Source organism: Lissotriton helveticus, chromosome 8 (assembly GCF_964261635.1).
Source record: "Lissotriton helveticus chromosome 8, aLisHel1.1, whole genome shotgun sequence".
Taxonomy (NCBI): Eukaryota; Metazoa; Chordata; class Amphibia; order Caudata; family Salamandridae; genus Lissotriton; species Lissotriton helveticus.
This window is the reverse complement of record NC_136069.1, coordinates 1,707,205,632-1,707,232,464: the sequence shown is the minus strand read 5'-3', so window position 1 is coordinate 1,707,232,464 and position 26,833 is coordinate 1,707,205,632. Positions and strand designations below refer to the sequence as shown.

General features: G+C 46.8%; 1 protein-coding gene across 1 annotated transcript; it reads right to left on the bottom strand.

Moving 5' to 3' along the window:
- Nucleotides 1-1,726: 1,726 nt before the first annotated feature.
- Nucleotides 1,727-26,624, bottom strand: LOC144772162 (uncharacterized). The gene is made up of 5 exons (XM_078656306.1): nucleotides 26,507-26,624; nucleotides 21,506-21,625; nucleotides 9,933-10,052; nucleotides 6,540-6,671; nucleotides 1,727-2,034 (listed from the first exon to the last, which is right to left on the bottom strand). Exons 1-5 carry the CDS (start codon nucleotides 26,583-26,585, stop codon nucleotides 2,024-2,026), a joined length of 462 nt encoding a protein of 153 aa, XP_078512432.1. The 5' UTR covers nucleotides 26,586-26,624; the 3' UTR covers nucleotides 1,727-2,023.
- Nucleotides 26,625-26,833: the final 209 nt, after the last annotated feature.

Genomic DNA, 26,833 nt, shown 5'->3' with positions numbered 1-26,833 from the left:
CTAGATGTCTATTACCAATAAATATGAAGCACCAGAGATAGGCTGTCAGAAATGAGATACTTTGACTTTTTGATGCTTGCTTTGTAAATTCACTATTAATGTAGCATTTGATTTTTTCTCTTAAAGGTCATGTATTTTCCTTCACTATCTTTCAAGGATTCTAATTTTCCTTTTTTCTAGTTTTACAAACAAATTGAGACAACCTGTGTCATAGGGGATGTTGTGAAGCTTGTAAGGGAAATACTTTGTTGAAGACCTCGGTGAGCCAGGGATGGGAAGGAATGTTGAGCATCAGTGGGTCGGGTGCCACATCACCAAGTTGTGTAAGTGATAGGCATGATACTTGGTCATTGGGGAGTAATACGTTAGGTGCTGTCGGCAGTGTTGTCACTGTTGATAGGTTAAGGTTGAAGTTGATGATGTGGTGATATGCTGATCCCTACAGTTGATTGGTTTGGTTCATTTAACTGAAATCATTTCTTCTGAAGCTAAGATGGCCTCAGTCATATTACAGTACAGTGATGGTGATGATTTGGTTGTAAATTTGTATTTGGAGTTTAAGGAGGAAGCCTGCAGTGTGGTGAAGATCAGGATCTCAAATGAATTGTTGGTGAAGGTATTTGAGATTGCTGTTTACGTTGGGGGAGATGGACGCCAGAGATCCAGAGTTTTGCAGTATTAGATGTTCTGAAGTTAGCTGGATTTTTCTGGTGCTTTGTCTGGTCTATGTTGCCACTTGAGGGGTGGAAGGGAGCACTCTCTGTTGTTTCAGGGGATACTACTGTCACTTCCTCTGATTGGTGTAACAGCAGACTATGCGTGCACTGTGGGCTCTGCGAATTTATTGGTACGCTTGATCGGGAGGTTGCCTGGAGTTAGAAGTCCACTTAGAAAGCACCTGCCGGATAAGATGATGACTGACCTATCAGTTCAGTTCAGTTCATAAATCTTTATTCGAATTCAGAGAACTCATAAAAGCACATACACAATTTACATAACTATTGCAGGATCCATATACAATTATTGAATCATAAAAACCTATCATAGAAGAGTGGTAATGGATTCATGGGAGTGGTGTGGTGTATAGCGAGCCAGGGGGAGAACACGTATGACAATATTGGGGGACAGTAATGGTGAAAAGACGTTCAGGTGGGATGTAGTGATGATTGTTGCCATGGGTTGGTCTGTGTCTTGTGTTTTACGATGGACCTTACAGCAGGGGGCAGGAGTGATGAATGGAGGAGAATTATTTTTTTGTGTAATGTATGGTGGGAAATAGAGCGATGCACTCTCTCGCCATTTTATTCATCCATACAGGTATCCACTCATTGACCCGCCATCTATACACTAGATCATGAGCTCACTCACCTACTCATTCATTCACTCACTCACCCCTCCAGCTATGCTGTCAATCATTGCTGCATCCAGTGATGCACTTTCCCACTGATCCATTCATCGTGTATTCATCTTTGCATGCACTCACATCTATCCACCCTCCATGAACTCTTGTTCGCACTCACCCGTTCACTCATCCACAGGCATCCAAACGTGCCACTCACAGAAGAAGGTCAGACCTTTGGCATTCTGGCTGCTTTTATATTTCATTTAATTAAAGTTGACTTCCAATGCAGAGTTTTCTCCCATGTTTCCTTAGCCCAAGTCTTGCCTTCCTCTCTGACAAGTGTTCTGCATGTTTACTTAATAAATAATGAGACAACTAGTGGACTTTAGCGTGTACTCCATTTATTACATCACTGGGCTTTGCGTGATACATGTGCAGACAGCAACAGAATGACTTGAGGAAGCAATGCATATTTTACGCACCAACAGCTGATTTCTAACAGTAAATAGTGGACAGCAGGCAAGCCCCAGAGGGGTGGGCAAAGAACACTCCTTGCATTGTGAAAGGAAGATATACCCCAGCTCTGTACACAATATGCTTGGTGAAAGGTCATATATCCAGCTCCAAGGTCTCAATAGGTGTCAGCAAGTACCATGGCTGAATCTTTAGAGAAGGGACCATTTAATGATGACCTACAGAAAGAAAGAAAGAAAGTACTCTTTAGATGCTGGACCAAAGCCTCAAGATAAAGTTGCAGAATAACATAGAGTACTAAATAAATACGTATTATCATAACTGCTTAATTTGTAAATTAATAAGTGCCATGGACCAAAGGTTTCCTTAGGAGCACTCTTCCGGCACTGCAGAACGGTGGAGGTGCTGAATACTAAAGTTGCCTGGCCTTGATTCCACCTTGTGCCTCCCTCCTCAACCACCCTCCACTGACTGTCTCCTTATCTAAAGAGTACAGAGAGTGCCTGGTCTTGACTCCACCTTGTAGCTCCTTCCTCCACTTCCTGTCTCCTTATCTCATGAGTACAGAGAGTGCCTGGTCTTGACTTCACCTTGTATCTCCTTCCTCCACTTCCTGTCTCTTTATCTCATGAGTACAGAGAGTGCCTGGTCTTGACTTCACCTTGTATCTCCTTTCTCCACTTCCTGTCTCTTTATCTCATGAGTACAGAGAGTGCCAGGTCTTGACTCCACCGTGTGCCCCCCTCCTCCTCAACCACCCTCCACTGCCTGTCTCCTTATCTCATGAGTACAGAGAGTGCCTGGTCTTTACTCCACCTTGTATCTCCTTCCTCCACTTCCTGTCTCTTTATCTCATGAGTACAGAGAGTGCCAGGTCTTGACTCCACCGTGTGCCTCCCTCCTCCTCCACCACCCTCCACTTCCTGTCTCTTTATCTCATGAGTACAGAGAGTGCCTGGTCTTGACTCCACCGTGTGCCTCCCTCCTCCTCCACCACCCTCCACTTCCTGTCTCTTTATTTCATGAATACAGAGAGTGCCTGGTCTTGACTCCACCTTGTGCCTACCTCCTCCTCCACCACCCTCTACTTCCTGTCTCTTTATCTCATGAGTACAGAGAGTGCCTGATCTTAACTCCACCTTGTGCCTCCCTCCTCTTCCACCACCCTCTACTTCCTGTCTCTTTATCTCATGAGTACAGAGAGTGCCTGCTCTTGACTCCACCTTGTGGCTCCTTCCTCCACTTCTTGTCTCTTTATCTCATGAGTACAGAGCGTGCCTGCTCTTGACTCCACCGTGTGCCTCCCTCCTCCTACACCACCCTCCACTTCCTGTCTCTTTATCTCATGAGTACAGAGAGTGCCTGCTCTTGTCTCCACCGTTTGCCTCCCTCCTCCTCCACCACCCTCCACTTACTGTCTCTATATCTCATGAATACAGAGAGTGCCTGGTCTTGACTCCACCATGTGCCTCCCTCCTACTCCACCACCCTCCACTTCCTGTCTCTTTATCTCATGAGTACAGAGAGTGCCTGCTCTTGACTCCACCTTGTGGCTCCTTCCTCCACTTCTTGTCTCTTTATCTCATGAGTACAGAGCGTGCCTGCTCTTGACTCCACCTTATGCCTCCCTCCTCCTCCACCACCCTCCACTTCCTGTCTCTTTATCTCATGAGTACAGAGAGTGCCTGCTCTTGACTCCACCTTGTACCTCCTTCCTCCACTTCCTGTCTCTTTATCTCATGAGTACAGAGAGTGCCTGATCTTGACTCCACCTTGTGCCTCCCTCCTCCTCCACCACCCTCCACTTCCTGTCTCTTTATCTCATGAGTACAGAGATAGCCTGGTCTTGACTCCACCGTGTGCCTCCCTCCTCCTCCACCACCCTCCATTTACTGTCTCTTTATCTCATGAGTACAGAGAGTGCCTGCTCTTGACTCCACCTTGCGGCTCCTTCCTCCACTTCCTGTCTCTTTATCTCATGAGTACAGAGAGTGCCTGCTCTTGACTCCACCTTGCGGCTCCTTCCTCCACTTCCTGTCTCTTTATCTCATGAGTACAGAGAGTGCCTGCTCTTGACTCCACCTTGTAGCTCCTTCCTCCACCTCCTGTCTCTTTATCTCATGAGTACAGAGAGTGCCTGCTCTTGACTGCACCTTGTAGCTCCTTCCTCCACTTCCTGTCTCTTTATTTCATGAGTACAGAGAGTACCTGCTCTTGACTCCACCTTGTGGCTCCCTCCTCCACTTCCTGTCTCTTTATCTCATGAGTACAGAGAGTGCCTGGTCTTGACTCCACCTTGAGGCTCCTTCCTCCACTTCCTGTCTCTTTATCTCATGAGTACAGAGAGTGCCTGCTCTTGACTCCACCTTGTAGCCCCTCCTCTACTTCCTGTCTCTTTATCTCATGAGTACAGAGAGTGCCTGCTCTTGACTCCACCTTGTGGCTCCTTCCTCCACTTCCTGTCTCCTTATCTCATGAGTACAGAGAGTGCCTGGTCTATAGACTCCACCTTGTAGCTCCCTCCTCCACTTCCTGTCTCCTTATCTCATGAGTACAGAGAGTGCCTGCTCTTGACTCCACCTTGTATCTCCTTCCTCCACTTCCTGTCTCCTTATCTCATGAGTACAGAGAGTGCCTGGTCTTGATTCCACCTTGTAGCTCCTTCCTCCACTTCCTGTCTCTTTGTCTCATGAGTACAGAGAGTGCCTGCTCTTGACTCCACCGTTTGCCTCCCTCCTCCTCCACCACCCTCCACTTCCTGTCTCTTTATCTCATGAATACAGAGAGTGCCTGGTCTTGACTCCACCATGTGCCTCCCTCCTACTCCACCACCCTCCACTTCCTGTCTCTTTATCTCATGAGTACAGAGAGTGCCTGCTCTTGACTCCACCTTGTGGCTCCTTCCTCCACTTCTTGTCTGTTTATCTCATGAGTACAGAGCGTGCCTGCTCTTGACTCCACCTTATGCCTCCCTCCTCCTCCACCACCCTCCACTTCCTGTCTCTTTATCTCATGAGTACAGAGAGTGCCTGCTCTTGACTCCACCTTGTACCTCCTTCCTCCACTTCCTGTCTCTTTATCTCATGAGTACAGAGAGTGCCTGATCTTGACTCCACCTTGTGCCTCCCTCCTCCTCCACCACCCTCCACTTCCTGTCTCTTTATCTCATGAGTACAGAGATAGCCTGGTCTTGACTCCACCGTGTGCCTCCCTCCTCCTCCACCACCCTCCATTTCCTGTCTCTTTATCTCATGAGTACAGAGAGTGCCTGCTCTTGACTCCACCTTGCGGCTCCTTCCTTGACTTCCTGTCTCTTTATCTCATGAGTACAGAGAGTGCCTGCTCTTGACTCCACCTTGCGGCTCCTTACTCCACTTCCTGACTCTTTATCTCATGAGTACAGAGAGTGCCTGCTCTTGACTCCACCGTGTAGCTCCTTCCTCCACTTCCTGTCTCTTTATCTCATGAGTTCAGAGAGAGCCTGCTCTTGACTGCACCTTGTAGCTCCCTCCTCCACTTCCTGTCTCTTTATTTCATGAGTACAGAGAGTGCCTGCTCTTGACTCCACCTTGTGGCTCCCTCCTCCACTTCCTGTCTCTTTATCTCATGAGTACAGAGAGTGCCTGGTCTTGACTCCACCTTGAGGCTCCTTCCTCCACTTCCTGTCTCTTTATCTCATGAGTACAGAGAGTGCCTGCTCTTGACTCCACCTTGTAGCTCCCTCCTCTACTTCCTGTCTCTTTATCTCATGGGTACAGAGAGTGCCTGCTCTTGACTCCACCTTATGCCTCCCTCCTCCTCCACCACCCTCCACTTCCTGTCTCTTTATCTCATGAGTACAGAGAGTGCCTGCTCTTGACTCCACCTTGTACCTCCTTCCTCCACTTCCTGTCTCTTTATCTCATGAGTACAGAGAGTGCCTGATCTTGACTCCACCTTGTGCCTCCCTCCTCCTCCACCACCCTCCACTTCCTGTCTCTTTATCTCATGAGTACAGAGAGTGCCTGCTCTTGACTCCACCTTGTACCTCCTTCCTCCACTTCCTGTCTCTTTATCTCATGAGTACAGAGATAGCCTGGTCTTGACTCCACCGTGTGCCTCCCTCCTCCTCCACCACCCTCCACTTCCTGTCTCTTAATCTCATTAGTACAGAGAGTGCCTGATCTTGACTCCACCGTGCGCCTCCCTCCTCCTCCACCACCCTCCACTTCCTGTCTCCTTATCTCATGAGTACAGAGAGTGCCTGCTCTTGATTCCACCTTGTATCTCCTTCCTCCACTTCCTGTCTCCTTATCTCATGAGTACAGAGAGTGCCTGCTCTTGACTCCACCTTGTGGCTCCTTCCTCCACTTTCTGTCTCCTTATCTCATGAGTACAGAGAGTGCCTGCTCTTGACTCCACCTTGTATCTCCTTCCTCCACTTCCTGTCTCCTTATCTCATGAGTACAGAGAGTGCCTGCTCTTGACTCCACCTTGTATCTCCTTCCTCCACTTCCTGTCTCCTTATCTCATGAGTACAGAGAGTGCCTGCTCTTGACTCCACCTTGTAGCTCCTTCCTCCACTTCCTGTCTCCTTATCTGGGTCCCCAGAAGCCACTTCCGGAACTATATCTGAAACCCACAAAGGTGGCCACGGCTATGAGGCCTGCGTGTGCTGGTATTCTGGCAGGACTGGGCCCCCGCCCTGCCTGGAGCACCATGGGGGCGCCTTGTTCCCACTTACCTCCTCCACCCACGGGCTGCATGCAGGCCCTTCCGTTGCACCGGGGCACAGAGACGCAGACCAGGCCACCGTGGCATGGGCGCCGAGGCCCACACTGGTTAGGGCATTCCATCCCAGGATGGTTGTGTCCCCCTGAAAAAGAAACAAGGCAGCATTCACCAGGAGCAGACTCAGGGCCGTCCTTTCATGTATGTCAAATGATAAACATGGGGCAGGTGTCATGTGTGGCCTGGGGAGTGCATGACGTCAGCTCAGAGACAGCATGTCCTCCCCAGGCTCAGCACTCATCCTCTTACACGCTGAGCACAGCTGTCAGTCCCAGCTCTGTGTAGACTCTTTTGCTAGTTAGATGCAGCCCTGATTGTAATTATTAGGACCCAAGTCCCAGCTTCTCTCCATTCACACACAGCGCATGCGCAGTCACCCCATTCCGACACTTGGGGATTGCACCCGCGGAGAGGTTCACAGTGATGGGGCTCACACCGGGGCCGGACGGGCCTTTACTCCAGCGGGCAGTCCCCGGTGGGTGGGGTCCTTGGAGGCGGCTCCCGGGGCTCCTGTCACTGGCCCAGCAGGCACTAGGAGGCTTCAAGAGAGACAGAAAGAGAGGGGAGGAGAGGAGAGAGGAGAAAGAGAGAGAGAAAAAGAGAGAGAGGAGAAAGAGAGAGAGAAAAAGAGAGAAAGAGAGGGGAGACAGAGGAGAGAGAGAGAGAGGAGAAAGAGAGGGGAGGAGAGGAGAGAGGGAGGAGAAACAGAGGAGAGAGAGAGGAGAAACAGAGGAGAGAGAGACAGAGGAGAGAGAGACAGAGGAGAGAGAGAGGAGAGAGAGAGAGAGACAGAGGAGAGAGAGAGGGAGGGAGGGAGAAGGAGAGAAAGAGAGAGATAACGAGAGAGAGAGACAGAGAGAGAGAGGGAGGGAGAGGGAGGGAATGGATGGATGGAATAAGCACAAGTAGGCAGAGGGAGTGAGGTTGTTGCCAGGCTGCGTTTGGATGCATCATCTCATGAGCGCGGCGTCGGCATCCTGGCGCTGGGACTGGTGGTCACTCCTAGCAAACAACTCTTGACCACTGCTGGTGCCACTTCACTTCACCCAGTGTTTCCAGCCTCAACTTCACTTACTGCAGGCAAGCCATGACTATTCGCCTGCACCAGCCGTTCCCTTACCATCTGTGAGCGTTCGACCCCTAGCCTCATGGTCCAGCGCGCTTTGAGGGATGGAGTACACGCGAGCCCTGCATCTGCTCTGGTCCCTACACTTCAATTCACAAACTGCTCCTTTTTTTATCAGAAGACTCCTCAGTGGTGTGAGAGGGCCTGTTCCCTCTCAGGGTACTTGGGCGGCACTCCTCTCCCTGCTTCTCTTTTTTTCCAGAAGACTCTTCACTGGTACAAAGAAGGGGGACTTAGGGCCTCCTTTATGAGGAAGTCACACAGTGCAGCACAGCACCTTGCAGGGCAGCACGTCACCTTGCAGCGCAGCACTGTTTGAAAGGGAAAGGGCAGGAATGTACCGTATGTAAAGTAACACAACGCATCCCTTTCCTTTCCCTTGTGCTGGCGTCCTTTTCCCAGTGCTGGTGCACAACGTGCTGCCAGCGGTAATACAAGCACTCTTGCAGCCTGGTACAAGGGTGCCTGCATTGTATACAGGATTGTTTCGTGAAGGAAGGGGCACCTTCCTGCACAAAAACAATCCTGCGAGGCATACTCCTCTTAAAAACAAGAAACAAGAAAGATATTTCTCCTCTGTACTCCTAGGTACAAACAAAAAAGATACACTCTTCCCCAGAAAGGACAATAAACCGGCGTAACCAAGCGGAAAAAATAGGGTAGGGGGGAGGGGGGAATCCCCCTTTCGGAACTAAAACCCTCACATACCCAGCAAGCTAGGTGTCATGCTTCGTCATCTGGGTTCTGCTCCTCGTCAGACTGGCGCTGCAGTGTCTGACGGGCACCCGTAAAGGAACAAAAGATCTCCGATAAAGAGCTGGGTATGAGGGTTTTAGTTCCGAAAGGGGGATTCCCCCCTCCCCCCTACCCTATCTTTTCCGCTTGGTTACACCGGTTTCTTGTCCTTTCTGGGGAACAGTGTATCTTTTTTGTTTGTAGCTACGGTCCAAGGGCTGATACACTGGACCCCGTAAAATATTGCCCTTCTAACTCCTCCCTCTTTTTGTTGATACGTCCTCTGTACTCCTCCCTTGAAAAGGTGTAAGGTTTCGGCACATGCCCAGGGTTACAATTTCTTCTAAATCTGAGGATATATCACAATCCATGGGAGAAGCGTGGGAACGCCCACAGCAACCCCTATGGATGCCGACCCGGGGCAGAATATTACAAAGTAGTGATTTGCACTGTTTTGCGTTACTCCAGATTTTTGAAGCCACTGAGAGCCACAAAAAACGCCTTTGCATGGCTTCAAAAATCAGATTTCGAGGTTTGCTTCATGCATGTACGAAGCTGCATTGTGCAATCGTGATATAATCCTTCCATAAATGAGGCTCTAAGTGTCTTATAAACGTGAGATCTGGGCCCCTCCCGTGCTGAGAGATGCCAGTGAAGCTTGGTGCAAGACGCACCCTTACATTCGTATACTCCGCGCCGTACTCAAAGAAGCCCGCTAACGAGATAACGGAGAGGTCTATACGGGACACAAAGAGCGGGTATGAGATCATTCTTATTGAAAAGTGGTGAATGCACAAAATCAGCTGGTTAGAGAAGGGAGACTAGTGACCTTTGAAAAGCCCCAGGTACGTTTGAACTTGAAAGGACAATTCCTTGAAATAAGGACCACTTGTAGACTGCATTCAGAGGATTGTACACCCCCGGCCTATGGAAACCCTAAACCCCCCAAACTCCAGAACCTGAAAAACTGCAGCACATTCAAGGGAACAGTTTCAGACTTTAATCAAATATGCCTTGAGGCCACCTGCTGCCAGCCATGATTGTGACAGCTTAAGAGACGGTTGTCAAACAGAGTGCAGATGCCGAGAGGGGGAAGACTGGATGGGACTGCTGCGGAAACATGACAATTAATATTTCATAAATACGGTGCATTCCTGCCCTTTCACTTTGAGGTAGGACAAGCAGCAAGAAGACTTACGGTCCTGCCCAAAGCCAATTAATGATAAATGAGGCCCTCAGTCTTTTTAAAGTGCTATCCTCCTTCTGAGTGCCAATTTGACACTCAAGTTGAGGGCGTTGTACATCTCCTTCTCGCTAATTTCACTATTAAATCGACATGCAAGAGTAGAAAAGGTCATTTTTCTGAACTGAAATTTAGTTGCAATTTTGCTGTCTCTTGGTAACAAAAAACTATGGGGGGGTGCAGATGCGCCCACGAGTCTGAAGGGAAGGTCTACGTGTGATGTCTGTATCGTTTACACTCACCTTCACGGGGAATGCACTCCCCTGTCCTGCACCCGGTCTTCCTGGAGCATTTCTTGAACCGTCCGCACTCCTCGTCGCTGACGCAACCGCGGGGGTCACATTTATTTCCGCCATGGTCATCTAAAAAAAGGACACACACATGTGGATGATGAGAAACCACAAGAAATAGTCTCCTACTCTACCTCTTTATTGTTTTTTCTATTCTCCTTTTCATGCACATTGCAATTGCGAATGTGCACTTTTTAGACCTTCGTCTTTGTTCTATCAATGTTATTGATTTTTAAGAAGAAAACACCTACCGACCATCCAATGTTGCAGAAGTTCTGTGGTCCATACAGAGGCTGGGGAACCCAAGACACCATAATATGTGGAGCTGTGGGAATGCATGCAAGGCTGAGCTTGGTAAGTAACAGCCATCATCAAGGTAAGATACAGAAATTGGGACATGGGGATTATGGGAGATGTAGTTGCAGCAACTGGAAACATAATGAAGCTGAACTCTACGGGGCTGTATGTTACGTTGTAATGTGAAATTTGTGTCATAAAATTGCAAGGTGTCTGAGGTCGCTATCGGGAGAGCAAGTCGAATATAAAGGGCAATAGTGGAGGGAGGAGGGGGATTGGAAGTGGGAAGTGGGGTCTCTGAGCACTAGGCGTGAGACGGTGTGAAAAAGTGTCTAGGCCGTGAAAATTGGTAATGGTCGGTGTGTGGGTGCGGTCCTTTCGGACTCTACAAACTGTCTCAGGATCACCAAACCTCACTCTACATTTGGAGATAGGACTGGTGTGTGGAATGAGAGCCGTGGGCTCCTCTCAGTAAAGTAACCCTGGCCCACCATGTGTTCAACGTTTTCCATTCAGACAGGATAACTTTCACAGCGATCTCCAGAAGGAGGCCAGGCAGAGCCGCGTCAATGGCTTTAAGGTTCAAGGCCGTCTTCGAGGCCACCATGGGAAAGTCTAAAGTAATCCTGATGTTTTACTTTGTATTTCATCTCAATAAAGCATTCTAAACTTAAAAAAATGAATAAAATAGCTCAGATATAAGTTTGTTTCAGGGCCCGGTAGTGATGAGAAGTGGACTCTGAAAGAACATGTGATGGTGATAACCAGACTCCTTCTTGCAATTCCAACAAGAGTCCTTCGCCCACAGATTTAGTTTATGTAGCCTACCGGGCGCCCAGTCTAGTAAAGTCATTCTGGAGAAATTGATTAGATGAGAGAAGGAGCTACTTTATTGTGCAGAGAGAGCTTGCTAACATGTTGCCAATTGTCCCCTGAGATGTGTTCAAAGACATCAGAATGTAGTTCAACAAAAAGAGAGGTAGGGAAAACGTAGTAGTACACTCTTATCCCCAAATATATCGTTCAGAACAAGGAAATAGTGTAGAGAGACTTTCAAGAAGACAACCAGAACAAAGAAAGTATACAAGACCAGTTGGGTTTGTATAGAAAGCCCTCACTCACCAACCTGGTTGGTGACATGCTTCATCATCGGGCCCCACTGGGAGAGGCAGAATGCCTCCCCAGTGTGCATCAACGCCAGATTTACTGCGGAGCGCATAAAGTGAAATTGTGAGTGCTCAGTGATAGTGTTGATGGTGGGATTAAAAATGTCTAAAATTATCAAAAAAAGATTTATTAACCCCTTCAGTGCTAATGACAAGGGTAACTCGTCATGGAGTTTCCATTGATTTCAATGGAAAGTCAATGGAGGTCCATGAACACCCTTAGCAGCCAAGTGGTTAATTGATCAATTGGACATGTTTAAAAACAATGTGTTGGAAACTAAGCCAAATACATTGTTTGGTTGTTTCCCATAGACTTAAGAGGTGATAAACATGTTTCTGCCAATGTAGGTGTTAATTTACCTGGCATTCGTCAGAACCTATCGCGAAGTAAACCCTGGTGGTATGGGCACGCTAAGGCCCACCCTGATCTGGGGACGTGAAAGTGAAAAATTTGTGAAAAAGTGCATGCAAAGGGAAAAATAATCCCTTAGGGGTGCTCGCAATTATGGAGCTCAAAAATTAAAATGCACCTGTGGAAAAATGACAAAGACACACATGGAGAGACAAACACACAATTAGGTTTCTCTATTCAGAGGTATGCCTGGTAAGTCAGATAAAAAAGTGACTTGGTGTTCTGGTCGTAAAGAAACACACCCCTAAATGAATAATAGTACATTATACATTCAAATAATGGGTGGGTATCGCTCTGCGCCAAGAGCGGGTAGCTAGGTGCTTAGTCGATCAATGGATGATGCCAGTGGCGATAAACACTTAACTCCATGACCCAGCAAGGCGCGTGTGCATAGCGGGATCAATGGGCCTAGGGCCTGTGGACCCCGGCACTCAGTGTCAAGGATTAAAAACACAATCAAAATCAAAATTTCTCACTTAGATAGTGAGACAATCTCACGTCATGGACCCCGGGAGGGGGGTGGTGGCGAAATCGGCACACCCTTGAAAGGTAGAGAAGGAAAATATCAGCAGGAAAAGTAACAAACAGTCGGTACTTAGCTCAACTCAGTGTCGATGGGAGCAGGGGACTTACGCCCTCAACGCCAGGCACCCACTGGAAAACTGCATACACCCTCGGTAACCGGATCCCGGAGATGGGGCTCGGAGGGGTGCACCAGTATAAGTAAGCCGATGGTGAGAAAGCGTTCAGTTCCGGGGTGGGCGTGGCTAGCATCAGGAGGTGCCGTGTTAGCCAATCCCTAGGCACGATTAGGTGAGGATGGACGTATCTCAATCCTACAACTAGACCGTGTGCGGCTGAAATGAAGGAGGGATTGAAAAACGTTATTGTACTCTGCTGTACACGGGTATTTTACCTACAAAGTATACATGTGTAGGTACGATCCGAAGTTGTGTAAAGGCAGAGAAGGGACTTACAATACTGAAAAGGACTGACAAAGCTAGAGGAAGGCCCTCTAAACGGCAAGTGGGCAGAGGTGTCAGTTACTTGAGAGTGTAAACAGAACTATGGTTTATAAATACAGTTGCTTCCATATTCTCGGGATGAGAAATGGAATGTAAAACAATAGAGGTGATTATCTGACTTACCAGGCATACCTCTGAATAGAGAAACCTAATTGTGTGTTTGTCTCTCCATGTGTGTCTTTGTCATCTTTCCACAGGTGCATTTTAATTTTTGAGCTCCATAATTGCGAGCACCCCTAAGGGATTATTTTTCACTTTGCATGCTCTTTTTCCCTAATTTTTCACTTTCACGTCCCCAGGTCAGGGTGGGCCTTAGCGTGTCGATACCGCCGGGGTTTACTTCACGATAGGTCCTGACGATAGGTCCTGACAAATGCCAGGTAAATTAACACCTATATTGGCAGAAACATGTTGACCACCTCTTAATTCTATGGGACACAACCAAACAATTTATTTGGCTTAGTTTCCAACACATTGTTTTTGAACATGTCCAATTGATCAATTAATAAATCTTTTTTTGATACTTTTAGACATTTTAAATCCCACAATCAACACTATCAAGTCAAGTCATTATACTTTTATTCGACACATGTATCATAAAAAGTACAAACATACAATACAAACATAATTATAAAACAGTTCGTTATTTACAAAAATACATCTAAGAGTTATGTGGAAAAATTGACTTGATGAGCATTTTTTAAAATCTTAGTCCTAATAATCCAGGCACATGATAAAAACTTTGCAACCCCACAAACAACAACCATGGAAGAGGTGTCAGAGCTAAGAATACGCAAAGCTAATTTATAATCTCTAATACCAAGATTCTTTAGCACTGGTTTTAACCATTTCTTCCTAGGTAGGATGTATGCCTTACAGGCAAAAAGAAAGTGGCCCAATGATTCCTTGGGATTTATACAACCTGGACACATTGTATCCTCTTCCCTCCTCTTGTTCCATCTAGATGTAACAGTTTTGAGGGGCAATGTTCCATGTCTAAATTTAAGATATAAAGTCCTTTCTCGAGGGATCTGAATAAAATCCAAAAACAATTCCAATTTTAGGGTACATTTATGGGACAAAAAAGTCTCGGTCAAATGTCCCCAATTTGGGTTCTGTAGCGCCTTGGCCTCTATCCAATCCCAATATAATTTTTTCACCACTTGTTTTGGTGGAGGTGATTGGGATACCCAGGCGTCGCTTAAACCCACACTTACTACAAGATTTTTTAAAGCATTTAGCCACTTTATTTTGCCTGCAGTGTTTAATTTTAGCATTTCATCTAACACTAGGGCATAATTACCTAATTCGGGGGTCCTCCTCAAACGGACCCAATATAAAAGGGGACGGAGCTGAAGGAAGTCCCGAATAGACTTTCTGCCTAGGTCTAAAAATAAAGGTTTGAGTGGGGTAGAGGATGGAAGCGACACCAAGTCCCTCATAAACTTATTCTCTGATCGGACGTGGTCGTTGGTATTCTCATTGCCCCACAGTTCCGAGCCGTAAACAGCTGCGGCAATTGCTTTTCCCTCATAAACTGATAAGGCAGGTGCAACTGGCCTACTTACAGAGAGACGTTGGTTTTTTAAAATAGTGCCGGAAACCCTTTTAAGATTTAAAACCATTTTACATATATGGGGTTCCCATCTCAAATGATTATTAATCCTAACACCCAGGTAATCAAACTCATCGACCACCTCTAAAGGGGATCCATTCAAGGACAAATGGATATTCCTGTATTTCTTCTTGGCGGTCATAACCATTAGTTTAGTTTTAGTTGTGTTTATTGTAAGTCCCCGTTCCTGACAAAAAACACTAAACTGATCAAGAAGGGTTTGAAGGCCTGTGGGGGTTTTGGATAAGAGAAGGGTGTCATCGGCAAAGAGGAGGGATGGCGTTTTCTCCCCGGCCACAATGGGGGCGTCGGCCGCTGTCTCATTCAGATGTTTCACCACCCCATTTATAAAAAGGGAGAATAAAGTAGGGGCCATCACACACCCCTGCCGCACCCCTCTATTAACAGGTATACTCTTAGTGAGTTGTCCCTGTGCCCCCCATCGTATCTTCGCATAAGTACCCTCATGGAGTTTAATGATAAGATTTAGCAGATAGGATGGGAACCCCATATCCCGTAGAACACTCCAAAGTTTAACACGGGGTATTACGTCAAAAGCAGTTTTAAGGTCAATAAAAGCCAGGTAAAGGCTCCCTCTGGCTATTGACACTGTTTTCCAAAAAACTGCACAAAATCTGAAAACTTGATCAATGGCCCCAACATTGCTTCTGAATCCAGCTTGGAAGTGGGACAAAATATTTTCTTCCATAAGCCAGCCCTCAATCCTATTTACAATTACCCTACCAACTACTTTTTGAATAACATCAATTAAACTAATTGGTCTGTAGTTGGCAGGGTCCTCTCTCTCACCCTTTTTAAAAACCGTAACAACTTCAGCACCCTTCCATGAATCCGGTACTTGCTGGCCTAACTGGATGAGGTTCAAAACATTTACAATAAAAACAGCCCAAACCAATGGGTTAGACTTCAATAAATCACCCGGTATTCCGTCCGGTCCAGGTGCCTTACCCGGTTTTATTTTAAGGATGGCCTCCTGTACCTCACGAGGCGAAAACAATACGTCTATAGAGTCCTCATACTGATGGGCCAAACAATTGGTACCTATTAAAGGGGATGCTGGCGCAGCTTCTAAGGGGCCTACGCCGTATAGATTCGAGAAGTGGGAATACCATTGGGACTCAGTTATATGGTTTGGAATAGGCTCAGCGCCTCGTCTATCGATGACGTTAATCAGTTTCCAAAATACCATGGCATTTTTCCCAAGAGCCGCTTCTTTTAAAGCCTGCCAATGTTCCTCTTCCCAATCTTTTTTAGCTTTCCTAATACTAATGCGATAGTCATTTCTAGCTAATCTAGCGGCTGGGGCATCCTTGTTTTTAATAGCTAGCGAAATTTCTTTTCTTTTCCCTCTACAGGAGGCAGTATACCAGGGGTTCCCCTTTTTTCCATGCATTTTGACAAGTGGCATCCCTTGTTTTTTTTTAGAAAAAAACATACTGATCTCCCCTATTAGGTCTTTATACTTAGTTGCCAGCACTGACCCCTGATGCTGAGATGAAATTTGATTCATTGGCACCAGGGCGGATGAAGCAGCCGAAACTAGAACCCTGATATTCTCAAGTGTCTCCTCATTACACCTAACCACATCCCATTTAATCCTACGATTACAGTTAGAAGGGACTAGGTCTTTAGTAATCAACTCATTTTGGACCTCCTCACCAGTATTATCTCCCCAGAACATACCCATGCAGAGGGGATTATGGTCGCTATCAATCCTCTGCCTGACCTCCATATCAACCAAATTGGCCCATGACCATACATCCAAAAGGATGTAGTCAATCCTGGACGGGCAGCCAATTCGATTGAAGGTCATGGCGCCCATGCGATCAGATGTAGTGCGGCCATTTAAGGCACATAGGTCATATGCAGACACCAGGGCATTCAACTGAATGGCTCGAGCCGACCACTTCTTGATTGGGGCCAAAGATAAGGATGGAATTAACTGGTTTCCTAACTTGTTAAAAGAGCCCAAGAATTCATCCTCATCAAGAGGCTCAAATGTACAATTAAAATCACCTCCCACTAATACTGAGGATTTAGAGGGGATCAACACTATCACTTAGCACTCACAATTTCACTTTACCCGCTCCGCAGTAAATCTAGCGTTGAGGCACACTGGGGAGGCATTCGGCTTCTCCCAGTGGGGCCCGATGATGAAGCATGTCACCAACCAGGTTGGTGAGTGAGGGCTTTCTATACAAACCCAACTAGTCTTGTATACTTTCTTTGTTCTGGTTGTCTTATTGAGAGTCTCTCTACACTCTTTCCTTGTTTAGAACAAAGACATCAGAATCAAAGTGGCTAGCCCATTTGGCGTATAACGCAGTCATGTGGTCAGACGATCCAACAGGTATGGTTAGATACCATGTTCAAACTTGGAAAGATTTTTCTTGATTTCCAGGAAAGAATAAAAGCCCAAGATAGGAAGATGACACAATTGTGCTAAGCATGAGAAGGGCAGAAGAGAGTTATTACAATCGTATAAATCCCTAATTTGATTAATGCCCTTGAAGGCCCCTATGGGAGGAGCCTTATGCGTATGTCTTGGGACTGTGCCAGAGTGAGGCAAGTCTAGGTTTGTGAATGGGTCAGGAATATGCTTATTTTAGTAGATTCAGTGCACCTATAGTTCTGAAAACATTGTCTGAGACTGCAGGGCTTTGACATTGCGACTATGGAAGACAGGCGAAAGGGAGAGCAAATGGCACGGTCTGTCTCCACCCATCGGATATGCTGGGGAAGCTCTCTTGATGGCCTCCCCCTTAGCCTACAGTTTCTGGGTGGTGTGCTCTCTTAAACAGTGAGTAAATCCCAAGATAGCCAGGAAGGTGATAGGTGCAAGGACCAGAGACTGCCTAGGTGAAGGGTGGGTGTGTGGAGCCTTAGTAGGCAGGACCTATCAAACAGCCCCTCAGGTCCAGGACCGGATCAGCCAAATGTACTGAATGCAAGTAGTAGCCGTCACCCTGTGGCTGTCCCGACTGTCGAGCCTAGGGCCCTTCTGTGAGGAAAAATGGGAAGGTCAGACTCCTGCATTCGGCTGCGTGGTCATCATATTACCAGAGCTCACCAGTCTGGTAGTGAGATAAAGGGGGAGCGCAATCACTTAGGTCTGCGGTACTCACTGTGGATCGGGGCAGGAGTCTCAGGTGTGCACCGCCACTATTCTAATCATTCAGGTATAGTAGCTCCTAGAGTGCTAGAGTCACCATTAACATATGTATACTAGGCACTCACTACCCAGCAGCCAAAGACCTTGGAGGGCACTGCAAATGATCCCAGGTCAGTAGCAGGCGTGAGCCGCGACAACATACCTCATGACCTTAGGTTGGGCAAGGAGAGACTTGTAGGAAAGTGCCACTAGCCTGGCTGCCTGTGGTCCAAGTGGTCTACGCTGCGTTCCGCTGTGCCATTTGAGACCCAGGAGAGATTCCTCACACCGGACCCCTCACACTGCACGGTAAGTCACAGGGGCACTGAGGAGACACCAGGATGACGCCATTTCAGCTCTCAGATAATACAGAGACCTTAAAACTCTTAATCACCAGAACTGGCTCCCAGTCACTCCCATTCACAGGATCTGCCAACAACACGGGCCCCAGTGGTCCTGAGGCACCTCAGTCTCTCACCCTTGCTTGACATGCATTCTGCTGCATAAGCAGGCCAGTGACCTTGGGCCGAGTAGAGAGAGACTGGCGGTCAAATGTTACAATTCTGGCCACCTTGGTCTAAGTGCTCTTACCAGAGTTCATCACAAAATATCAGTTGGCCACAGGGTGAGAGATGAATACGGTATGTTCCGCCGTGCCACCGGTTTAGAGATGAACATGGTTTGTTCCGCATACCAGTGGGGACCCACATGTTGTTTCCTTACATTGGACGATAAGTCGCCAGGGATCTGAGTCAACAAAGGGACACCACGTTTTTGGATAGCACTGTCACTAAAACCGTGGGCATCTCTTGCCCCAAAATGCCTAGTTGAACTGTTTCTCAGGCATGTCAGGCATGGCCCCTCGATCAGCAACCTTCCGCCACGTGAAAATTAACGAATAAGTGGGTATAGTAGCAATCGGCTCAGCTTACACGTCCGAGGCTCCAAGGACCTCAAGAGGGAGCCGCCATCTTAGCCCTGTATCAAGCCACGCCACGTCCACTTTTCATACCTGAAAGATGAACACTATAGCATGAAATCAGCTTCGGTGCTACTCTCACCACAGTATCACCGGTGCTCTCTCCAGGAACATCTATATCATATATCTTTCCTTATCGCCTGTGCTTCCTGAATGCTCCTGCTGTGCCGTCTGACAGCCCAAGTGATGCAGAACTTAGAAGCCTTGAAGTTGGTCTATCGCCAACAGAGCTGGGGGTGAGTATCTCCAGGAGTGTCCGGACACTTGTTCAAAGTATCCATTGATTAAGGCATTAAAGGTGCACCCACAAATCAGGGCACCCTCTATTATAATGTATTAGACAATAAAAGTCATAAAAACAGTGCAGTGAGGGCCAGTGCAGAACAAGGTGTTTGGTGCTCCTTCATAAGTGCTGCACACCTGTGATAAATGTGACCATCGTGAGTTTCAAAATAACAAGAACAACCCAGCCCGTCATACCAAAACATATATTAAAAGCGGGTCTGCAGTGCAATTAGTTGAAGGCGTTTCAAACCTCAACAAATACCGGGATCTTCATCAGGACTCTAACATCTGTTGTGATCCTGAGACCATATTAGCAGGCACTGAGAAGCGTCATAGCTCCCAGCAGACATCCATGGACAAAGAAATTGCTGCAAGAGCGTTAAAGTCCACACTGGGCGGCAGAAGCCAGGGGCCTGTCAGTGGACTGTAACAGGCTACCGGAGTAGCAGCAATGAAGTCCGCTTAGCCAAAGCAGGAGAGGTGCCATTTTTTTTTTCACGGTTGTAGTCATCGGACTTTGATCCTGTTCTATAACATTATATTATTTAGCGCTTGTGCTCTCTCAGTAGAGGTATGGTGGTGATGAAGAAAAACTGGTGGTTTTGCTAGATGCACAGATAGGCTATGGTAGTGTGAAATGGGAGCATATGTTGTGAACTCTATGAAGAATAGGTTTCGATCATTCCTATATTTCTAAACTGCGCTGTATCCATTGCAACCCAGCTGCTGTTGTTATGTATCACAGCCCCTGCATATCAAGATCAGCAGGTGCCAAGGATGCCCGCTGTCCCCCTTACTTCGCGCTCTGGCACTAGACCGTTGTAGTCCTTGATTTGACAAGACAAGAAGATCCAACAGGTTCTGACGGCCGCCGCGGAGCTGAAGCGATCGCTAGAGGCAGATGACATCCACTCGACACAGCGACACCTGAAAGCTCCCCCGCTCACCTCATGGATCTCATTTCTAAATGTGCCCTGTTTTCTGGGTACAGTGTAACCTGGGGACATTGGGAAGCTATGCCCCCGATGAGGGTGGCCGCCATGGCTGCTCTGGGATCCACCAGCTTCAATTGAATGAGTTAAACCTTGCATTTCTAGGTATCTTCCTTGATATAAGTCTCAAGCATGTAAATGTAGTGCTTATATAGCGCACAGATCACCCCCGAAGGGGTCTCAAGGCGCTGTACACATACCGCTGTGGAACCCTTCCTGGCCTTTCCCTGTGAAGTGCCCACTCCTGGGTACCCCCGAGGTGAGGCGAGGCATCCAAGCATTGTTGGGGCCGTTGTGGAGATTAAGCAAGCTATTGCCCAGAGTTGCAGAGTGGGACCCATGATTAGAATAGGCACCGAGGCGAGAATTATCATGTCCGGGGCAATTGAGCTCAAGACCCTCCGAGGCGGGAATTGAACCCTGGTCCCGGCCAGACTACTGCATCAGGGTCTGCCGCTCTAACCATTGAGCCACACTTCTCCACCTGGAGGAGGCCAGCCTCACCCCACTCACTCACAAATAGAATCAAGATAGAGCCATGCGGGCAGCTTTACACTTTTCTCTATGGAGTAAAGCTCACATAACTAATAGGAATAAAGTGCCAAGATTAAACTATATTATCATGATACTGCTCCTAATAATACCAAACCCCATGTGGTCATACCTCTCGGACATGATTATTTCTTCGGGAGGGAAAAAACCCAAATGAAATTGGCTCAACTTTATGCTGGGGAACAAAGAGTAGGGCTCTACAAACCTAGAAATGTTCTAGATTTCTTTCCACATAGCCCTACTCTGATACTCTATTGACGGTACAGTAGAAAAGCTGACATGGGCGCGACTGGAAGAAAAGCCTCCGGGAAAGCAGGGGGACTTAGGGCCTCCTTTATTAGGGCGTCACATAGAGCAGCGTGAAAGGGGAAGGGCACAAATGCACCTTATTTAAGGGAATACAAGGCGTCCCTTTCCTTTCCCTTGTCATGGCGGCCTTTTCGCAGTGCTGGTGCACAATGTGCTGCCGAGCGGCAACGCAAGTACCCCTGCACCATACTGTAAGGGTGCCTGCATTGCATGCACGATTGTTTTGTGAAAGAAGAGGAACCATCCTGCCCAAAAACTATCCTGGGAGGCATACTGCTCTTTCTGTGTGTGATGCAGAATACAGCAAACGTAGAAAGAGGAACACATCTAAGTGAAAGAGAGAGATTTATCCCTCCTACGCCTTCCCTGGTAAGGTGTAAGGTTTGGGCACATCCCCAGGTTTACAATTTTTTGTAAATCTGGGGCTGCATCTAAATCCATGGGAGTTGCGTTGGAAAACCAATGGCAACGCCCATGGAATGCCTCCCCAGTGCAGCGTAACACAACAACGTAGTGATTTGCACTGTGTTGCAATACTCCAGATTTTTGAAGCCACTCAGAGCAACAAAAACTGGCTTTTCATGGCTTCAAAAATAAATCAGGTTTAGAGGTTTGTTTCATGCATGCACCATGTTGTGTTGTGCAAAGGTGGCATTACCCTTCTTCGAATGAGACTCTGAAGGGAAGGTCTACGTGTGATGTCTGTATCGTTCGCACTCACCTTCGCGGGGAATGCACTCCCCTGTCCTGCACCCGGTCTTCCTGGAGCATTTCTTGAACCGTCCGCACTCCTCGTCCCTGACGCAACCGCGGGGGTCACATTTATTTCCGCCATGGTCATCTAAAAAAAGGACACACACATGTGGATGATGAGAAACCACAAGAAATAATCTCCTACTCTACCTCTTTCTTGTTTTTCTATTCTCCTTTTCATGCACATTGCAAATGCGAATGTGCACTTTTTAGACCTTCGTATTTGTTCTATCAATGTTATTGATTTTTAAGAAGAAAACACCTACCGACCATCCAATGTTGCAGAAGCTCTGTGATCCATACAGAGGCTGTGTAACCCAAGACACCATAATATGTGGAACAGTGGGAATGCATGCATGGCTGAGCTTGGTAAGTAACAGCCATCATCAAGGTAAGAGACAGAAATAGGGACATGGGGATTATGGGGGATGTAGTTGCAGCATCTGGAAACATAATGAAGCTGAACTCTACGGGGCTGTATGCTACGTTGTAAGTGAAATTTGTGTCATAAAATTGCAAGGTGTCTGAGGTCGCTATTGGGAGAGCAATGTCGATTATAAATGGCAATAGTGGAGGGAGGAGGGGGATTGGAAGTGAGAAGTGGGGTCTCTGAGCACTAAGCGTGAGACAGTGTGAGAAAGTGTCTAGGCCGTGAAGATTGGTAATGGTTGGTGTGTGGGTGCGGTCCTCTCGGACTCTACAAACTGTCTCAGGATCACCAGACTTCACTCTACATTTGGAGATAGGACTGGTGTGTGGAATGAGAGCCGTGGGCTCCTCTCACAAAAGTAACCCTGGCCCTCCATGTGTTCAACGTTTTCCATTCAGACAGGATTACTTTCACAGCGATCTCCAGAAGGAGGCCAAGCAGAGCCGCGTCAATGGCTTTATAGTTCAAGGCCGTCTTCGAGGCCACCATGAAATGATGATCATTACGCACTTGTATAGCGCACAACTACCCGTAGGCATCTCGGCGCTTGTACGAATACCGCCGAGGAACCCTTCCTGGCCTTTCCCTGTGAGGAGCCCACTCCTGGGCACCCCCAAGGTGAAGTCAGGCATCCTCAGCGTTGTTGGGGCCATTGTAGAGATTAAGCAAGCTATTGCCCAGAGTTGCAGCATGGGACCCATGATTAGAATAGGCACCGAGGCGAGAATCATCAGGTCCGAGGAAATTGAGCCCGAGACCCGCCGAGGCGGGAATTGAACCCTGGTCCCGGCCAAACTACTGCATCAGGGTCGGCCACTCTAACCATTGAGCCACACTTCTCCATGGGAAAGTCTAAAGTAATCCTGATGTTTTACTTTGTATTTCATCTCAATAAAGCATTCTAAATTTAAAAAATAAAAAAAAATAGCTCAGATATAAGTTTGTTTCAGGGCCCGGTAGTGATGAGAAGTGGACTCTGAAAGAACATGTGATGGTAAGAACCAGACTCCTTCTTGCAATTCCAACAGGAGTCCTTCGCCCACAGATTTAGTTTATGTAGCCTACGGGGCGTCCAGTCTAGTAAAGTCATTCTGGAGAAATTGATTGGATGAGAGAAGGAGCTACTTTATTGTGCAGAGAGAGCTTGCTAATGTGTTGCCAATTGTCCCCTGAGATGTGTTCAAAGACATCAGAATCAAAGTGGCTAGCCCATTTGGTGTATAACGCAGACATGTGGTCAGACGATCCAACAGGGACGGTTAGATAACATGTTCAAACTTGGAAAGATTTTTCTTGTTTTGCAGGAAAGGATAAAAGCCCAAGATAGGAAGATCATACAATTGTGCTAATCATGAGAAGGGCAGAGGAGAGTTATTATAATCGTATAATTCCATAATTTGATTAATACCCTCAAAGGCCCCTATGGGAGGAGCCTTATGCGTATGCTTTGGGACGGTGCCAGAGTGAGGCAAGTCTAGGTTTGTGAATGGGGTCAGGCATATGCTTATTTTAGTAGATTCAGTGCACCTATAGTTCTGAAAACATTGTCTGAGACTGCAGGGCTTTGACATTGTGACTATGAAAGACAGGCGAAAGGGAGAGCAAATGGCACGGTCTGTCTCTACCCATCGGGTGTGCTGGGGAAGCTCTCTTGATGACCTCCCCCTTAGCCTACAGTATATATCATGGAAGACACTGCACCTTCACTTTTGACTGGTTGTTCAGGCATGCTTGATTTGCATCGATGGAGTCTTCCAGCAGCCTTATCACATAACTGGCTATGCCACACTCACAAGTGTGCACCACCTGCTCACCCAGGATTCACCCTGCCCAGCTTCCAGCTGCAAGGAGGACGTCTACAAAGGGTACCTCCTTGGCGTATGCTTGAGGTTTCTTTCATGGCAACAGCCAAAATACTTTAGTGCATAAAAGTAGTTCAATCCTGGGATGCAAATAGAAGATTTCAGGTTATCAGAGGAATGTGGACTTTGGGCCCGATTTACAGAAGTAACTTAAGACAAAATCCTAAACGTACTACCATTTTCGTATTGGCAGAAGGCACTTACTCATTTCGGTATTCATAAAAGTTAGGACTCCTAACATTACTACTACTAAACTGGGAAAAATCCTAATTTTAAGACTTTTGGTATTCACAGAAGGCATTTAGGAGTCCTAAAGTTAGGAGACCTAACTTCTGTAAATACCGAAATGAGTAAGTGTCTTCTGTGAATACCAAAATGAGTAAGTGCCTTCTGTGAATACGAAAATGGTAGTAAGATTAGGATTTTGTCTTAAGTTAGTTCGGTGAATCGGGCCCTACGTCTTGTGTCCCCCATATTAGATAGACCATCTCAGAGAAGGTACATTATCCTAATTCTTAGGGTCCCCCCACTTAGGATGACTATATCCAGGACAAGGTACACTATCCTGATTGTTTATGTACTCCAGTTTAGAGTCAACATCTCCAGGAGAAGGTTCATATCCAAATTCGTGGGGTCCTCAGTTTAGAGTGACCATTTCAAAGAGAAGGTACATTATCCTAATTCTTAGGGTCCCCCCACTTAGGATGACCATCTCCAGGACAAGGTACACTATCCTGATTGTTTATGTATGAAATGAAATGAATTAAGATTTGTAAAGCGCATGGCTGCCCGTGAGCATCCCAGCTCCAGTTTAGAGTCAACATCTCCAGGAGAAAGTACATTATCCTGATTCTTTGAGTCCTCCAGCTTAGAGTGACCATCACCAGAAGAAGGTACAGTATCCTGATTCTTTGAGTCCTCCAGCTTAGAGTGACCATCACCAGAAGAAGATACAGTATCCTGATTCTTTGAGTCCTCCAGCTTAGAGTGACCATCACCAGAAGAAGGTAGAGTATCCTGATTCTTTGAGTCCTCCAGGTTAGAGTGACCATCACCAGAAGAAGGTACAGACTTACCTCCATCTTGTGCTGCTCCTTGGGATTTCTACTCTCTGAACGCATGATTGCGCACTGGGTTGAGTAGAGCATACAAGAACACACTTATTGAGGATTGGATAATGGATTCCAGGCTGATCATCTTTTGGTTCTAGTTTCACTACAAGAAATTAGTTCAGAAATCAGTTTGGAGTGGGGCGTCTTGAGGTCCGTATCAAAAATGCCCCACACAAAAACCACCACCTAAACCGTACAAGCCACACTGACCACAACACAGCTGATGCTTAACACTTGATGCTTGACAGGACCACCAATATATGAAGGACATTTCCAGACAACAGTGCCTGCTGGTTAGCAGCAATCGCCAACAGAGCTGGGGGTGAGTATCTCCAGGAGTGTCCGGACACTTGTTCAAAGTATCCATTGATTAAGGCATAAAGGTGCACCCACAAATCAGGGCACTCTTTGTCACTGACTGTTCAAGGAACTTTGACATTGGAATAATTGCCTGATGCACTTTATTATGTGCTATTAACTCCAGCTCACCGTAAGTGGCAGAGAATTATCTCATAATAATGCCTGATAGAGCAGTCATTAATACTCCTTGGCTCTCTTTGATGCTCTCAATGAACACAGAATGGAGTCAAAGAACAGCCATGAATGCCAGAGCTCTAGCCATTCTGGCAGATGCAAACACTATAACATGTGTTCATGACAAAGCAAGAGTGAAGAAGAATGCAATGAACTTATCATTGTCAATTAATAGGAAACAGTCACAATCCATAGCACTAGGTCCCTCATTATGGGTGGGTGGGACTCCGGGTGGGACCAGTAATGGACGTTACTTTAGCCATCAGGAGTCAAAGGTGGTGCCTCTAACCACATCTGGTAACACCCATTCTCCGCCCGGTCTCCCTTCCCACCTTACTGGCACAGCCCTAGTCCCTTTGGTGCCGGATACAGATCTGGTTGGCTTCATTGCTGTGTGGCTATGGGGAGTCTTTTATCCTTTGAATGAATCTTCTTGTGCCTATGCTTTTGGTATTTCTGTGTGCAGGCCAGTACATTGTCCTCCAATGGCAATTTCACTTCCACATAATCATACATATGAAATACTCCCATGGTCAGCCAAAACATTTTATTGATTGGAAGAGTTGACAAACTCTTAACTGTTTTGCTAAACTACCTCAAAGTTTATGGCTGCTTCATTTGCGAAAATTATGTTAGTGAATAGATGCTGGATCATTCAAATGAACATCTTCTTGTTAGCACAACATTGGAAGTAATCCCCTTTTAGAAATGGTGGTTCTACTTTCCTCAATTTTCCAATGCTCTCTGCAGAGTAGGAAAGGGGTTTTAGCTTCATGCCTACATTGGAATGCCTCAGCTGAACAGAATCTTGGGAAAGGTTTCCAGGTGCTTCACAATCTTGTGACAAGAGCCTTTGTCATAGCAACAAAAGTGTGATATATATTCATATGGTGGACTCAGGACATTGTCAACACTTAGACAATGTTATGGACTAGTACTCCTACAAGCGCTTAACAAATGATCATTTCAGTGGTCACACACAGATCTCTGGAGATACAATCTAACATAAAAAGAAAGAGCAGACATCTCACCTCCTAGGGTTGAGGACACCTCTGCTGTCCAGAGGGCGAGCACCGCGACGAGGAGGAGGAGGCAGCCTGCAGTCTTCATGATGATGCTGGACACAGGTCGTGAATGCTCTGAGGCTAGAACCTCAGCCAGCTTTTAAACTCTCCAAGGGTGGGTTTGTGAATCTAAAGGGCGTCACACCCATGCATTATTTCAACATCAAGGCTGAGTTGGAGACACCCCTCCTTGAGTATTGGTTGAGTAAAATCTCCCTGCATTATTATATGTTCTATTTACAACCTACTTTCGTTTTATTGTGTAATTTTGTACTCATATAAGTGAAGTTTAAT